The 15,547-nt window shown below is 45.3% G+C and overlaps 1 protein-coding gene across 1 annotated transcript; it reads right to left on the bottom strand.

The window, feature by feature from the left end:
• Positions 1–5,757: 5,757 nt before the first annotated feature.
• Positions 5,758–7,778, bottom strand: LOC147337390 (uncharacterized). Its single transcript, XM_086264747.1, has 3 exons — positions 6,787–7,778; positions 6,370–6,612; positions 5,758–6,110 (listed from the first exon to the last, which is right to left on the bottom strand). The coding sequence occupies exons 1-3, from the start codon at positions 7,766–7,768 to the stop codon at positions 5,758–5,760; spliced, it is 1,578 nt and encodes a 525-aa protein (XP_086120873.1). The 5' UTR covers positions 7,769–7,778.
• Between the last annotated feature and the right edge of the window lie 7,769 nt (positions 7,779–15,547).

The raw sequence follows: 15,547 nt of genomic DNA on the forward strand, positions 1-15,547 counted from the left end.
AGAGCTTGTCTCACAATACCAGTGTACAAGTGTTGTGTAAATGTGTGTTTTCTAACTTCCAACTACATTTCTGGCTTCTTGTGAAAATAAACTGTGCGACATCTGTAATTCATGAGTGTCTGTCTTGGATTTGGCTGAACTTTACAGAGCAGTTTGATGTGTGCCACAAGTTTAAAGGATACAAACCCTGTTACAAACTCAAAATTGAAGGAATCTGAAGAACCAGCCTCTTTAACCTACCCAATCTCGAGGAAGCAAATTATGTCTGCAGTTGTTGTGAAATATACAATCAATTTATTCTGTGTCCACTCTGTTTATTGCAGCAGCAGTTTCTTGTTGTTCCAAGAGAAAATTAAGTAATTTGTTCAAACCGAGTGTTAAGTGCCTGTTTAAACTGTTTTTGGCCATGTTGTTGACATGATATTGACCAGCAGCTCCCAGAGCTATTACATGGACGGCCATTAAATCTGGTCACAGCTCCCTTAGGATATATCAGAATATTTATCTAGTTTTATCTAGCATCACAACCAGAACAAACTTTGAATACCGAGTTTAGTTCTACTGCTTATGTAAACATGCTTTTCACAGCATTCTCAGAAATAAAATGTTGCATCACTCAGGCTCTGAATGGCAACTACGCAATCTTCAAATAGAAAGAGGAAAAAAAAAAAAACTGGAACGTTTGCTGTGTGAGCCAGAAATCTCCCCTTAAAGACTTAAAGAGAAAAAGAAAAACATTTTATTGAGAATACTGCCCTTAAATCGATGTTTTGAAAAACAAGATATAATCTAAATGAAAAACAATTTAGTAAAAATTGTAAGCAGCTAAAAAATTCAATTAAATGCCCCAGCTGCTTACACGGAAACAATCAATTGTATTTATTTAGAGGTTTTCTGAAATTTTGTGTGTAAACATGCAAATTAGGTAATATCTTATTAAACGTGCTCTCATTTGCACAAATTAAAATTGCCAAAGAAAAATAAGCATCTAAATGTGTATTTTGGATATTTTCTTTCTTAGTCTGAATGCACTCCACACTGTATATAAATGCCACTTGTTTTGCACATATTCAACTCTGTATATTTTATATATTTTATTATTATTATTATTATTATTTTTTTTTTTTTACTATTTAATTTGTAAAAATGTGTATACACACACACACACACACACACACACACACACACGTAGGAAAATATTTAGTATACACATCCAGAAATGCATACACTATTATATATTGTACATATATTTATTAGTTTCAGGTTGGCCATTCTTGTATTTTGCTCGTTTGTGTTGTTGTGTTTGCACATCTCTGTTGCTTGTGGGGCTCGCACACAAGAATTTCACTCGCATGTGCTGTGCCAGTGTGCCTGCACATGTGATGTGACAATAAAAGTGATTTGATTTGATTTGATGAGAACATGTTATGGAAGCAAATAAGCCAAAAAGAAAAGGAAACAGCTAAAAGTACAGTTCAGTTTTATTGGTATAGCATCGTTTCAAGGCACAGTCATCTCAAAGTGCTTCATATTTTAGGGCAAAAACAGCAATAATAGAGAGAAAACTCCAGATGGCTCATAATGAGCAATATTTTGTAACAGTGGGGAAGAAGAACTCCCTTCTTCGGTGGGTCACATTGGGGTGGGGTAGGAGAAGTGCTCAGTGTATGGGAGTAGGGTGCATAGGTTCACCTGATCAGCCCTTAATATAAGCTGTAGGTACATGCAGCATCTCTCTTTAATATGTCAACTTGCTAGCCTTGTGCAGTCAAGTTGGAGTGATAGGTATTTTGCTATAAACAAGATGTTCTATGTTGTCATCGGTAATGATGTCAGATTTAACAGACAAGCTCACAGTCAACATCCCTTCAAGAGGAAAAAAAAAATGCACACTTCAGTGATGTTATATTTTTTCCTACTTCCTTCAGGTTTAGCACTTGTAGCAATATTCTGATCCAGACTAGAGTTTCACAGCTGCACCATTCAATCAATTCTAGACGTATTCTACATGTCTCAGGGATCACTTCCGACAACAAAATTCAGTTTGACAGATCTGATATGGTTCAGAAAATTTGAGATCTCCACTAGACCTTAAAGCTTTGTCGATTTGCAGAAAGCTTTGCTGCACAGTGAATTACTAGCAGGTCATAGAGGTTTCTCTTAGCTTTAAGAAACTACAGAAAGTACAAGTAAAGTAACACGTTGTAGACTGTGTGTAATAGAAAGAAAATGTGCTCTCAATGAGAAATATGACCACTGATACATGAACACTTCAGTCAGTCAGTGCTTGCAGTTATTGTGTTGGATGCTCGAGAGAACGGCAGGTGTTCTTTGCATCTGGGTCAGGCATCAACATTCATTTTTTCAACATTTTGCCTGCGTGCGTGTGTCAGCCTTCCTTTTTAACCTAAGCTCCAAAGACCTGAGCAGCCTGTCTGGAGAGAAAGGGGGGGGGGAAAGGAGTTTACTTATGTTTAATCCATGTTAAGCCAAACTAATACTACACTGGAATATGCTCTGAAGAAGCCACTGCAATAAGGCCAAGGTTTTTGTGCTATTCTGATCAGAAATTCAGCTGCTTGATACTTTAACGCTTTTCAAACAAAAGTAAACACGGCAGAGATATAATTTTGTTTTGTCTGCTTATGTTTTCTGTTCCTAAAACACAGAATTAATGTCATTTTAGTTATTCCTCAATTTGAAATAAAAACTTTATTACAAATATCTTGACATGAAAATCGAACACTGAGTTTTATGTCAAGGTTGCAGTGGACCCAAACGCAGATGAACAAAATGTGGGAACGGAACTGGACTATAACAAGAGGCGTGCCTTTTATTGAGGCAGAAAAACAGAACATGAACCACACACACACACACACAAAAAACCCCAGATGAATGAGAAACTAATCACAAAAATCTAAACTGGGAAAACTAAATACACAGAAATCAGGAACACTATGAAATACATGAATACCTGAGACATGGGAGGCTAGCAGCAAATGACAAGCAGACAATCCAGCAACAAAGGGTTTAAATACACCGAGGAATTATGAGGGAATGAGACACAGGAGGAGAGCACAGCTGTGAGTAATCACACACACTGGGAGGAAGCAAAACTGAAAACACTAACATTGGACACGAGACCTTCAAAGTAAAACAGGAAACATGAGACACGCACAGAGACACGGACTTGACACTGAAACGGGGAGAAGCACAGATGTGAAAACATAACTTCACGTGATACAAGAAACACCAGGAAGGCACAGAGACAGGAACCTAAAGACCAGGAACTATGAATAAGATAAGCAGAAAACAATAATGAGAATCAAAACTACCACAAAACATTGTTTACCACCCGCTAAATCCAGTGTATTTAACTGTAAAAGTAACAAGTGGTTTAGTAAAAGAAAAAAAATCTGATTTATTTGGTTGTTTAATTCCTGCTCTTTGCATATAATCTACCCTCTTCTTTCTACCCCTCCTTCTCTATCCACTTTGCATTAAATCCACCATTAGATGCGCTTGGTACCACCAGAGATTGTAGGCAATAAAACACATTGTTAAAGTGACATGTAATTACCCAGCCTGTCTTTTGACTAATTAAGTCAGTGCTGCCTATTATGTGGAAATGTATAAGGAAGTCAGGTGATCAATAACAGTGAAAGAGAAAGACAAGCTAATTTCTCAATGCTCGGATCGCTGATTCCTGCAATATCCCGGCTACCATGTTTATTATAGTTTCAGGCGGCCACCGTTCGGTCCACTTTGACTTCATCGAGCACGTTGGCGCTACGCTGTACGGTTCAGAGATGAGCTTACAGAGAGTGTGTGATGTTCTGCTGCAATAAAACAAGATCCTTTTAATTTCATGCTGCTATAAACTGCCAGTCAAGATGATCAGAGCAGGGTTAGCTCAATATACAGTGTTATCCAATATACAGTATTTCATGGTTTCATGGCTGACACAGGCGGATTTAGAGCAGGGCAATGGCTTTAGATATTAACAGAAGCATATTCAAAATTGATCAATGGACATGTCTGAGCAGAGGCAAAATGGAGCAACAGATTAAGAGCTTGGAATTTACTCCGGAGTGGAAAGGACCCATTAGTCGTTCTTGCCTCTGGTTAGGATGCCTCCTGGACAACTTTCCTTTTTAGGTTTTCCATGCATACCCAGCTGGGAGGAAACCACGGAGCTGCCTCAAAACCCACTTCCCAAACCCAATTCCCACTCAACCATCTCAAGGTTTATGGACAAAATATCCAATGAGCAGCAGTTCTCTGGATGAACGTGCCTTGTTGATGAGAGAGGTCAGAGGGGAATGGCCAGACTGCTTTGAGCTGTAGTGATGTGTCGGTCGCAAACGAAACGCCTCTTAGAGCCGACTCTTTGAAGTGAACGACGCGAGCCGGCTCCTTATCACGAGCCGTGGGTTTTTTTTGTTTTTTTTTTTTCTTTTTTCTTTCTCTCACCCTCTTTCTTGCACTTTTTTTCCGCTTCACTCCGCACGCGAGCCTTGTGCTTTATGCTGGGCAGAGGGGGGGGGAGGGGCGGTAGTTACACTGGCAGTAGCACAGGAACAGAGCGGGAGGGAGAGAGAGAGAAAGAGAGCCAGGGACAACAACGTCACATTAGAAAGGTATAGTAATCATCCACAACTATTTCCAGGATGCTAGGGGCAGTGTTGAGCTTTGTTACCTAGTGGCTACACAAGTCAGGAATTACCAACGACCGGATTTGGTGTGTGGTAGTAACAGGTAAATGAACATTTTTTTTTAATTATTTGAATATATATGAGTGCCTGTGTATAAATACACAAACAATACACATATGCTTTCAATTGTGTAATTTAAGTGATCTAGGTAGCTCTGCTTTGGAAGTTCAGTTAATACTAGAAATGTCACGGCTGGCGGAGTGAGCCGTGTGGTGTGGAGGAAAGGGAGGACCCAAAATGCAGCAGTGACTGATGATACGAGTGATGTTTATTTACAAAGTGACAATGGCAGAAACAGGCAGTGAGGCATGACAAAACAACTGAAGAAACCTAAACTGGGAGAACTAAATGACAAACCTGAGACCATACAAAAGGGGTGCGGGGCAGAGAGACGCAGAGACAGGAACACCATAGAACGCAGAGCTACACGGAGGAACGCAGTGATACATGGATGAACACAGACGAGCCGACAACGAACACAGACCGACACCCACTAAATATACACACACAAGGTAATCAGGTAATCACACACAGGAGGGAAGAACAGCTGAACCTAATACACCTGGGGACCGGAGGAGACAAGCTGAACACAATAACAACAGACACAGACCTTCAGAACAGAACAGGAAATCCAGAACACGAGCCTTCAAAATAAAACAGGAAACAGACTGATGTACAACACAACACGGGGACATGAACAGAGCACCAAGGACAGACACAGGTAGGGCTGACAATACACCAAACTTCAGGTTAACCCTAAACTAATACAGATCAGAAAAAACGCAAAACGCTGGGTCAACGACCCAGGACCATGACAGTACCCCCCCTCCAAGGGCTGGCTCCAGACAGCCCAAAACAAAAACAAACGACCAACCCAGGGCGGGCGGCGGGGGCCCAGGATGGAGGGACCAACAACGAGCAGAACAAGCTCCAGCGGACCGAGGGAATTGTCCAAAACAAAAACACACATGCTGGAGTACCAGGACAAAACACAGTTCAGGAGGCCGGCCCAGAGCCTCACAGCTCAGAAGTCCAGGACAGTTTATCTTCTGAGGCCGGCCACGTCGGCGACACAGCTCCGAAAGCCGACCGAGCGGAAGGCAGCGGTGGCGGAGCGGAGGCAGTTCAGGGGGCCGACCGTGCACACGGCAGCGGCGGCGACGAGGAAACCGTTCAGGCGGCCGACCGTGCGGACAGCAACGGCGGCGACGAGGAAACCGTTCAGGCGGCCGACCGTGCGGACAGCAACGGCGGTGACGAGGAAACAGTTCAGGCGGCCGACCGTGCGGACAGCAACGGCGGTGACGAGGAAACAGTTCAGGTGGCTGACCGTGCGGACAGCAATGGCGGCGTCTAGGAGGTCGTCCATAGTGACGATGACGCTCCACCAGCGGCCTGGCAGATGACCGCCGACGTCGAGGCGGCAGTTCGGGACCCAAAGGTGGCGTGGCCGTCGCAGCACCAGACGAGACCGAAGCAGAGGCTGGACCAGGCGCGGCTGAAGCTGAAGCGGAGGCTGGACCAGGCGCGGCTGAAGCTGAAGCAGAGGCTGGACCTGGCGACGGCGTGGGTGAAGCAGTGGCTGGACCTGGCGACGGCGTGGGTGAAGCAGTGGCTGGACCAGGCGACGGCGTGGGTGAAGCAGTGGCTGGACCAGGCGACGGCGTGGGTGAAGACACAGAGGCCGCAGCTGGCGAGGATGGAGACACAGAGGCTGCAGCTGGTGGCGATGATGGGTCTTGGGGCTGGACGGGCTCCTCGGGCCCCCCAGCTGACGAGACAGGAGGCTGGCTAGGTTCTCCTGAACCTCCAGCTGATGAGTCTTGAGGCTGGACGGGCTCCTCGGGCCCTCCAGCTGGCGAGACAGGAAGCTGGGCGGGCTCCTCGGGCCCCCCAGCAGGCGAAGCAGGAGGCTGGACGGGCTCCTCGGGCCCCCCAGCGAAAACGGAGGCTGGACCAGTGGGCACCGGGGCCCCTGGAACACACAGGTCAGAACCAGTAGGCGCACGGGCCTCTGGCAGGCACAGTTCAGAACCAGCAGGCGCACGGGCCTCTGGCAGGTACGGGTCAGAACCAGCAGGCACACGGGCCTCTGGCAGGTACGGGTCAGAACCAGCAGGCACACGGGCCTCTGGCAAACACAAGGCAGACTGCAGCTGCACAGAGCATTGACCCAGCTCAGGCAGCGACAGCCGGATACAGTCCTCAGCTGGCTTCTTAATCTCCAGGGGTCCAGAGTCGGCCGGGGGCTGGGACCCAGCCTCTGGGGAGGCCCTGGAGTGCATCACAGTCTCTGGGCTGGCCAGCTGTTGCGGACTGACAACTGCGTTATGTGGTGTGTCTCTCTGCTTGACATGAACAGGTGAAAAACAGTGCTTTTCCGGTTGGATGGACTCGACTTGTAATACAGGCGGAGCTGGTGAAGATGGTGACTGACTAGGTGGCTGAGCTGATAATAAAGCTGATGAGTCTCTTGCCAACTGAGCTATTGACTGAGCTATGGATTGTAACCAAGTGTCTAATAGGTCTGGCTGTAACTGTAATGGAGGTGGCGATTGAGTGGCTAACAGAGCTAGTGGCTGCTGGGCGGCTAACTGAGCTACCTGCTGGGCAGCTGGCTCAACAAACACAGCCCCGGAATAAACAGTCATTCGAGCTGGCGAAACAGACGGAGTGTCTTTTCCACTCACCACAGCCGGCAGTTCCGAAGTCCTACTCTCCGGCTGTGGGGCGACGCGCCGACGGCGCGATCGTCGCTTCCTCCCGGGCGAAACCTCCGGCGGGCCGGGCAAAATCTTCACCGCCAGGCTGGGTTGGGAAGCGGTAGCGGCTGGAGGGCGAAGGTGCAGCTCATGAAGGAGGAAGTCCCGTGCCAGCGGGTGAAGCGAGTCTAGCAGCCAGGAGTGTGCAGAGAGTAGCTGCTGTAGCCTGGCTTCTACAGCGCGGTGGAACTCTTCTTCCTCCTGCTCGAGCCACAGGTTTACCAACCTTGCGACCGTGTCGGTTACCTCCTCCCGAAACTCCTGGGTAGGTGCGAATGCTGCTGGGTCCATGTTGGTCGGCTCGTACTGTCACGGCTGGCGGAGTGAGCCGTGTGGTGTGGAGGAAAGGGAGGACCCAAAATGCAGCAGTGACTGATGATACGAGTGATGTTTATTTACAAAGTGACAATGGCAGAAACAGGCAGTGAGGCATGACAAAACAACTGAAGAAACCTAAACTGGGAGAACTAAATGACAAACCTGAGACCATACAAAAGGGGTGCGGGGCAGAGAGACGCAGAGACAGGAACACCATAGAACGCAGAGCTACACGGAGGAACGCAGTGATACATGGATGAACGCAGACGAGCCGACAACGAACACAGACCGACACCCACTAAATATACACACACAAGGTAATCAGGTAATCACACACAGGAGGGAAGAACAGTTGAACCTAATACACCTGGGGACCGGAGGAGACAAGCTGAACACAATAACAACAGACACAGACCTTCAGAACAGAACAGGAAATCCAGAACACGAGCCTTCAAAATAAAACAGGAAACAGACTGATGTACAACACAACACGGGGACATGAACAGAGCACCAAGGACAGACACAGGTAGGGCTGACAATACACCAAACTTCAGGTTAACCCTAAACTAATACAGATCAGAAAAAACGCAAAACGCTGGGTCAACGACCCAGGACCATGACAAGAAATGTGTTTTGGAGTTTGTACGTGTTTTGTCTCTAGGGGCCACCGCATATATTTATATATAAACATATATAAATAAAACCACAGGTTTTTTTACATTAGTAATTCCTTTTGTGCATAATTTTATATTGTTGTTAATAATAAATTAATTAAAGCAACAAAACAACCTGAAAAGCCGGTTGGGAGCCGAAAGAGCCGGCTCTTTTTAGTGAGCCGAGCCGAAAGAGCCGGTTCTCTAAAAAGACCCGGAAATCCCATCACTATTGAGCTGACAGGAAGGTAACAGTAACAGTAACTCAAATGACCACTCATTACAATGAAGGTCTGCAGAACAGCATCTCTGAATGCACATACATCGAACTTTGAAGCATATGGGCTCTAGCGCCACTCCTGTCTGCTCAGAACAGGTAACTGAGACTATGAAATATACAGCCTCCCCAAATAAAGTCAATGGGACACTGTAAAAATGAAACACTGGAAAGACTCATCTCATTGGAATTCCATTAACCTCTTCATATCTAACAAATCAAATACATTTCACTTAGAGGTTGGTTAGATGGCATTTTAGCAACATGTATGTAACAAACATAGTGTCTGGAACTAGAAGCTGTTACCTTTCATATCATCTCTCTTACACACATTTGGGTAGACATAAAACGAATGCTACTATTAAGTTGCTGGATGTTAAGAGGTTAAACGGTTGCCTTAACAGGGACACTTTTTTTAATACTGCACACCTGCTGCTTCAGTGATTGTATGTAAAACACAAACAGGCTCATCAGGACATACTGATTTGCACGTGAGCAAACCTGCAACATCCAAAGAAGACAAACATCAATAACAAAGACTGTTTTGACTGCATTTCTTTTCTTTGGCGGCAGAAAGATTTCTTGTAGCCTGACGACTTGTTGGTAGATTTATATTTTGTGACGGGCTGGGTCTGTGACCCAGCATTTTGAGCTATTTTGTATTTTTGATTTCTGATATTATATTGGAAATATGCTAAGTTCTTGGGTTGTTATTATTAGTTAGGATTTAGTTGAGTTTTAGTCTAGTTTATGTTACTCCTATGTCTCCTAGTTTATGAGTCTTTTTCTGTTTGTCATAGATGAGGAGATAACACCTCATCTATGTAGCTTCCCTTAGTGTCTCTCCCCTCTGTGTCCCTCTCTTCAACCCAGTTTTCTCCATGATTCCTTTTTTATTGTGAAGGTCTTGCTTCCATGTTCAGTTTTGCTTCCCCTGTGGTGTCATGTTCATTTGTGCCAGCTAACCGTTTCCCCAGGTGTTTCCACTTCCCTAATTACACTTCTGTGTATTGAAGTCCTCTGTCTCCTTCTGTTCAATGTTGGGTTGTCTGTTTGTCTGGTGTCATGTATGTCAAGTCTCAGGATTATTTTAAAGCTTCGGTTCACCTTCATGTCTCTCGTCATAGTTTTCATGTTAGCGTTAGCTTATCCCAGTTTAGGTTTTAGTTTAGTTCTATTCTCAGTTTGACTTTGGCTTTGTTTTGTGTTTATAGAATAGAATAGAATTCAACTTTATTGTCATTGCACATGCACAGGTACAGGGCAACGAAATGCAGTTTGCATCCATCCAGAAGTGCTTTAGTGATATAGATATATTACAATATATATTAGCAATAATATAGATATGTAAGTATATTACAGAAATGGGTCTACTATGGTATGTTATAATGTACACGGTATGAAGTATGTTGTGAATATTCTATAACTATAAGTATGTACATGCTGTAGTGAGTACAAGCTATGTACAGGATATGGACAGGATATAAATATGAAAAACTATACAGAATATGAAACAAATAACTTTACAGAAATCTGAGATATACAGCTATACAGAAATGGGAACTATGCAAGTTGTAAACATTTGTGGGGTTAAAAATTATCGTATGTACAGAATGATTATTTACACAGAGCTATACAGTAGTGCAGTTAAGATAAGTGAGATATGTGGATAATTTCTACAGAGGCTATATAAGTGCTAGTGGTTGTGAGTGGTGGTTCAGTCCATGTTATTATTGTGTGTTTGAGGGTACAGTTGTCCATTGTGGGTGTGTGTATGTTCAGTCCATGTGTTAACGTGGGTCAGGTGGCAGAGTTCAGGAGTCTGACAGCTGTGGGGAAGAAGCTGTTCCGGTACCTGGTGGTCTTAGTCCGGAGGCTCCTGTAGCGCCTCCCAGAGGGCAGGAGGTGAAGAGTCCATGTGATGGGTGACTGGGGTCTCTGATGATTTTCCCAGCCCTTTTCAGACACCGCTTCCTGTAGATGTCTTTTATGGCAGGAAGTGGTGCTCCGGCGATGCGCTGGGCAGTTTTCACGACCCTCTGCAACGCCTTCCAGTCCGAGGCAGAGCAGTTCCCGTACCAGACTGTTATACAGTTGGTCAGGATGCTCTCGATGGTGCAACGATAGAAGTTCACCAGGATGTCTGAGGACAGGTGGTTCTTCCTCAGAGTCCTCAAGAAGAAGAGGCGCTGGTGAGCCTTCTTGACCAGCTTGGAGCAGTTGGTCGTCCAGGTGAGATCCTCGGAGATGTGGACTCCCAGGAACTTGAAGCTGCTCACATGCTCCACAGCCGTCCCCTTAATGTGGATGGGTGGATGTGGGTCAGCATTCCTCCTGTAGTCCACGATGAGCTCCTTGGTCTTCTCTGTGTTAAGTAGCAGGTTGTTTGTGTCGCACCACTCAGTCAGACAATCCACCTCCTCCCTGTAGGCGGCCTCATCGTTGTCACTGATGAGGCCAATCACCGTGGTGTCATCTGCAAACTTAATGATGGTGATGGAACCATCAGCAGGTCTGCAGTCGTGGGTGAAGAGGGAGTAGAGGAAAGGGCTCATCACACAGCCTTGTGGTACACCGGTGTTCATTGTGATGGTAGATGAGCAGTGGTTATCCAGCCGGACATGTTGGGGGCGGTTGGTCAGGAAGTCCAGTAACCATTTGCAGATGAGGGAACTGATGCCCAGGTCTGTCAGTTTCCTGATGAGTTGTGAGGGGTGGATTGTATTGAACGCTGAACTGAAGTCTATAAACAGCATTCTGGCGTAGGTGTTGTTGTTGTCCAGGTGTGAGAGGATAGAGTGCAGTGCGATGGAGACTGCATCCTCTGTGCTCCTGTTCTGGCGGTATGCGAATTGGTGGGGGTCCAGGGTGGGGGGGAGACAGGATTTGAAGTGTGCTAGGACCAGCTGCTCTAAGCACTTAATGATGATGGGGATGAGTGCTACTGGGCGGTAGTCATTGAGGCAAGATGGGTTGGAGTTTTTGGGTATCGGGACGATGGAGGTGGATTTGAAGCAGGCCGGTACCACAGCGTGGGCCAAGGACAGGTTGAATATGTCTGTCAGCACTCCTGCAAGCTCTCCAGAACACGCTCTGAGAACACGCCCAGGGATGCCATCAGGACCTGCAGCCTTGTGGACATTGATCCTGCTCACCCCCTACATCGGTGGGGGAGAGAGTCAGAGGTTGGTGGTCTGGCGTCACGTCTGCTTTGGTTGTGGTTGTGGGGTTCCCTCGCTCAAAACGAGCATAAAAGTTGTTGAGCTCATTGAGAAAGGAGATATCAGAGGATGCGGGGGAGGGTTTGGTGGTCCTGTAGTCTGTAATGGTCTGGAGTCCCTGCCACATGCGTCGGGGGTTGGAGTTGGAGAAGTGTTCTTCTACCTTCTTTTTTTAATGGTGTTTGGCTTTTTTGATGCCCTTCTTTAGATTAGCCCTGGCTGTACTGTAGGCGTGTGCATCTCCTGACCTAAAGGCGGTGTTGCGTGCCTTCAGGAGGAGACGAACATCCCGGTTCATCCAAGGCTTCCGGTTGGGGTACATGGTGATCCGTTTCTGGGTGGTGACACTGTCTGTGGTTTTGGAGATGTAATCCAGTACAGATGAGGCGTACTGGTCCAGGTCTGTGTGGGTGAACATATTCCAGTCTGTGTTTTTAAATCTGTCCTGGAGCACTGAGTCTGTCCCCTCTGGCCAAACTTTAATTGTCCTCACAGCAGGTTTCACACGTTGGATGAGTGGTGAATACCTAGGTGTGAGAAACAGGGAGAGATGGTCCGATTGTCCAATGTGGGGGAGGGGTGTGGCTTGGTAGGCTCCAGCCAGGTTGGAATACACATGGTCTAAAGTCTTGTCTCCTCTGGTGTGGCAGGAGACATGTTGGTGGAATCTGGGGAGGACTGTCTTTAAGTTGGTGTGGTTGAAGTCGCCAGCAACAATAAAAGCAGCCTCAGGGTGTTTATTTTGGTGTTTGTTAATGGCTGTAGAAAGTTCTTTCATGGCCAACCTAGCATTAGCGTCGGGGGGTATATACACGGCAGTGAGTATGATAGAGGTGAGTTCTCTGGGGAGATAATAAGGTCTGCATTTGACCATTAAAAACTCCGCATTAGGTGAGCAGTGACTCTCAGTAGTAGTGGAGTTCACCAACCATTGTTAATATAAATGCACAAACCTCCACCTCTGGTCTTGCCGGAGTCATCTGCTAGCCTGTCGGCTCGGTGTGTGTGGCGTCCTGATAACTCGATAGCATTGTCCGGGCAGCTGTTGTTCAACCATGTTTCGGTGAAAAACATGACATTTGAGTCCATAATCCATCTGTTGTTAGTGATGGAGAGCCGTATCTCATCCATTTTGTTTGCCAGAGAACGGACATTGGCGAGGAAAATACTGGGTAAAGGCAGCCGGTGTGGTGTTAGTTTTAGCTTAGCCCGTAGCCCTCCGCGCCTACCTCGCCTTTGTTTACAATCTCGGCGCCGTCTGCGTGCACTTCCACCCGGCCGGGGAGAGTGGGCAGCCTCCAGTGTTCTGGAGATCTCTGGGATGAGTTGGAGATCGGCGATAAAACTGTTGGAGTTATGAGTCCAGATGTCCAGAAGCTCTTGTCTGCTGTAGGTCAGCAACGCACAGCAATTCTGGACGAATGATGATGATATGATATCAGCCACAATGAATACTAGCTTTTTGTTATACTTTGTTTTTCTCTCATGTCTGCATTTTGGTCCCCACCTCAAACACACTGGCCCACCCAGCCGTGACATATTTTTAAATTCATTTTCCAAATCTTCCGAATATTTAATGATTAAAGTTTTAAAATGCATGAAGTGGAGGACACTGTGCGCTAGCCTTTAGACATGCCCGTAAACCAAATGCACTGGGGCTGTTTAAAATAAAACCAGCGGTGAATGCAAAAGCTGAAAAGGTCACTCGTCTTCACATTTAAGCCTATTGAAGAGGTGAATTGATAACGGACATTTTACCTGAGTTCATTGCCTTGGTTTAGTTTGTTCCCTTTTCCACTGTTTGCTTTTTGTGATTTTTCAGTTTGATGATAAACTACTATCATGCTACATGGGCTAAATCAATTATCGTTTCTTTGGTATCTTGTTTTTCTATTACATCAAAGCCTTGATTATACTTGTGGACACAGACACACACAGCTGGAAACATCATTTGAAGTCTGGCACCTGGTGCACACAAAAAACAAGTGGGCAAGGAAGTTGATGACAAAAATTTCAACATTCAGACCCAAGTGGACCCGAAAGATGGGGAAAGTATAATCGAGGTTTAAGAACAGCCTTTTTATTTAAGTCACCTTATATGTGACACTACCTAAATTAATAAATTAATTTATCTGTCTTTGAAGAAGTCTGCATCTCTTCTCTGAGTTCCTTTGGTTTTATGCAGTTAATGATGCACATAGATGAACCTGTTCATAAAAGATTAAACATCTGCTAAACACTCGACCAGGTTTACAAGAAATCAATCCCAATCCACACAGCGTATCAACCGAAGGCTAAAGACTGAAAAGTATCACTTTAACTGGCTGACTGGTCAGGTCAGCCAGTTAAAGTTAGGTATGTTTGAGTGTGTTTAATGGGGTGTTTTCTCTTTTGCAGCTGCGATGGGGATTTGGGGCATAATGAACTGGGGCATATGTTTTAGAAGGTTTCTGACATGTTTTGAGAGATATTTGTAGACAGTAAATTTAAAATAACAAAAAACTGGAAATATAGAAAAGAACAGCTGTTCTTGGTTTGCGTCATTGCTTTGCGGTTTGGGGTCTGTTTTTTCATCTTAGTCCAGGATTCTTTGTCCGGCTTTTCACGCACCACGTCGCATCCTTCCTTTGTGGTGAAAACAAGTCTTAGACTGAAATGACAAAGTTGACTTGTTAGAGCCATTTGCTTCACAGATAAATTCATAACTGTGTGGTGGAAACATGGTCACTGGCCCAAATGGGCCAGCAGCTCGGCAACATATTTCTTTTTACCAGGCCTGGGCTCATTGAGGCTTCGGCTGTGTCAAGCCCTGCATTTAAACATGCACGAGCCAGCTCTCTCAGCATGTTGTGGTTGCACATTCATCTGTAATTTGTTATCTGTTCACCGAGGGGAACCAAGCTCATTACGTAGAAATGGGATAAAAATTTGGATACATTTTCCTGATTAAAACTGCATATTGGGGTCATGCTCAGTCAGAAATTCGTATTTTTCCAAATTCTTTAGCTTAACAGAGTATTGTTACCAGCTGTCAGACAAATTGAGTTCAACCAGGAAAAATGCAATAAACAGGCAAAAATAGAGATTCTGTGTTCTAACAAAGAGACTGTTTGGAGTGACTTCAGTTACGGTGTCAGCGTGCACCTACGTGGAGACCTCAGACGGCGTTTTTCTTTCTTTTCATCTGATCGTTAAAGTCGAGTCTCGTTTTAGCAAAAACAGACTAAATTGTTTTTAATACAGTGCATGAAATAATTCAAGAGGGAAAACATATCAACATTATCAGACGTGACCTGATAGCATAAAAAGTTTTTATCTTTGTGCGTACAGAACATCTTGTACCTTCAGTCCACAGCTGACGGCAGAGAAAGAGGAACATTGTCTGCTTGATCATGATCTTCTCAGCTTCTCTTTCCACCTGTTGAACAGCAGCACACTCCAAACTGCAGTGATTTTTTCTGCTTTTTTTTATATCCATCAGGAGGAAAATGGAGCTTCTGTCCAAGCCGGACTGAGAGGAGATAATTCACAGGAGGAGACAGAGGAGAGAATGGGCTGAAATGAAGTGAGGAAAGGAGAAAGGAAAATTGATGGGAGGAAG

Source organism: Aulonocara sp. 'chitande type north' Nkhata Bay, linkage group LG2, assembly GCF_057382095.1.
Source record: "Aulonocara sp. 'chitande type north' Nkhata Bay isolate Kocher_YH1m ecotype deep benthic linkage group LG2, A_spYH_male_GT1.1, whole genome shotgun sequence".
Taxonomy (NCBI): domain Eukaryota; kingdom Metazoa; phylum Chordata; class Actinopteri; order Cichliformes; family Cichlidae; genus Aulonocara; species Aulonocara sp. 'chitande type north' Nkhata Bay.

Bases quoted from the DNA above. Each gene is read 5' to 3' on its own strand.
- LOC147337390 (XM_086264747.1), bottom strand. From the start codon at position 7,768: ATGGACCCAGCAGCATTCGCACCTACCCAGGAGTTTCGGGAGGAGGTA. The intron at 6,613-6,786 runs CTGACCCGTACC...CTGCTTCGCCTG, and splicing joins GGCCCGTGTGCCTGCTGGTT to CTGGGGGGCCCGAGGAGCCC. The intron at 6,111-6,369 runs GTCCAGCCACTG...GTCATCTGCCAG, and splicing joins TTCACCCACGCCGTCGCCTG to GCCGCTGGTGGAGCGTCATC.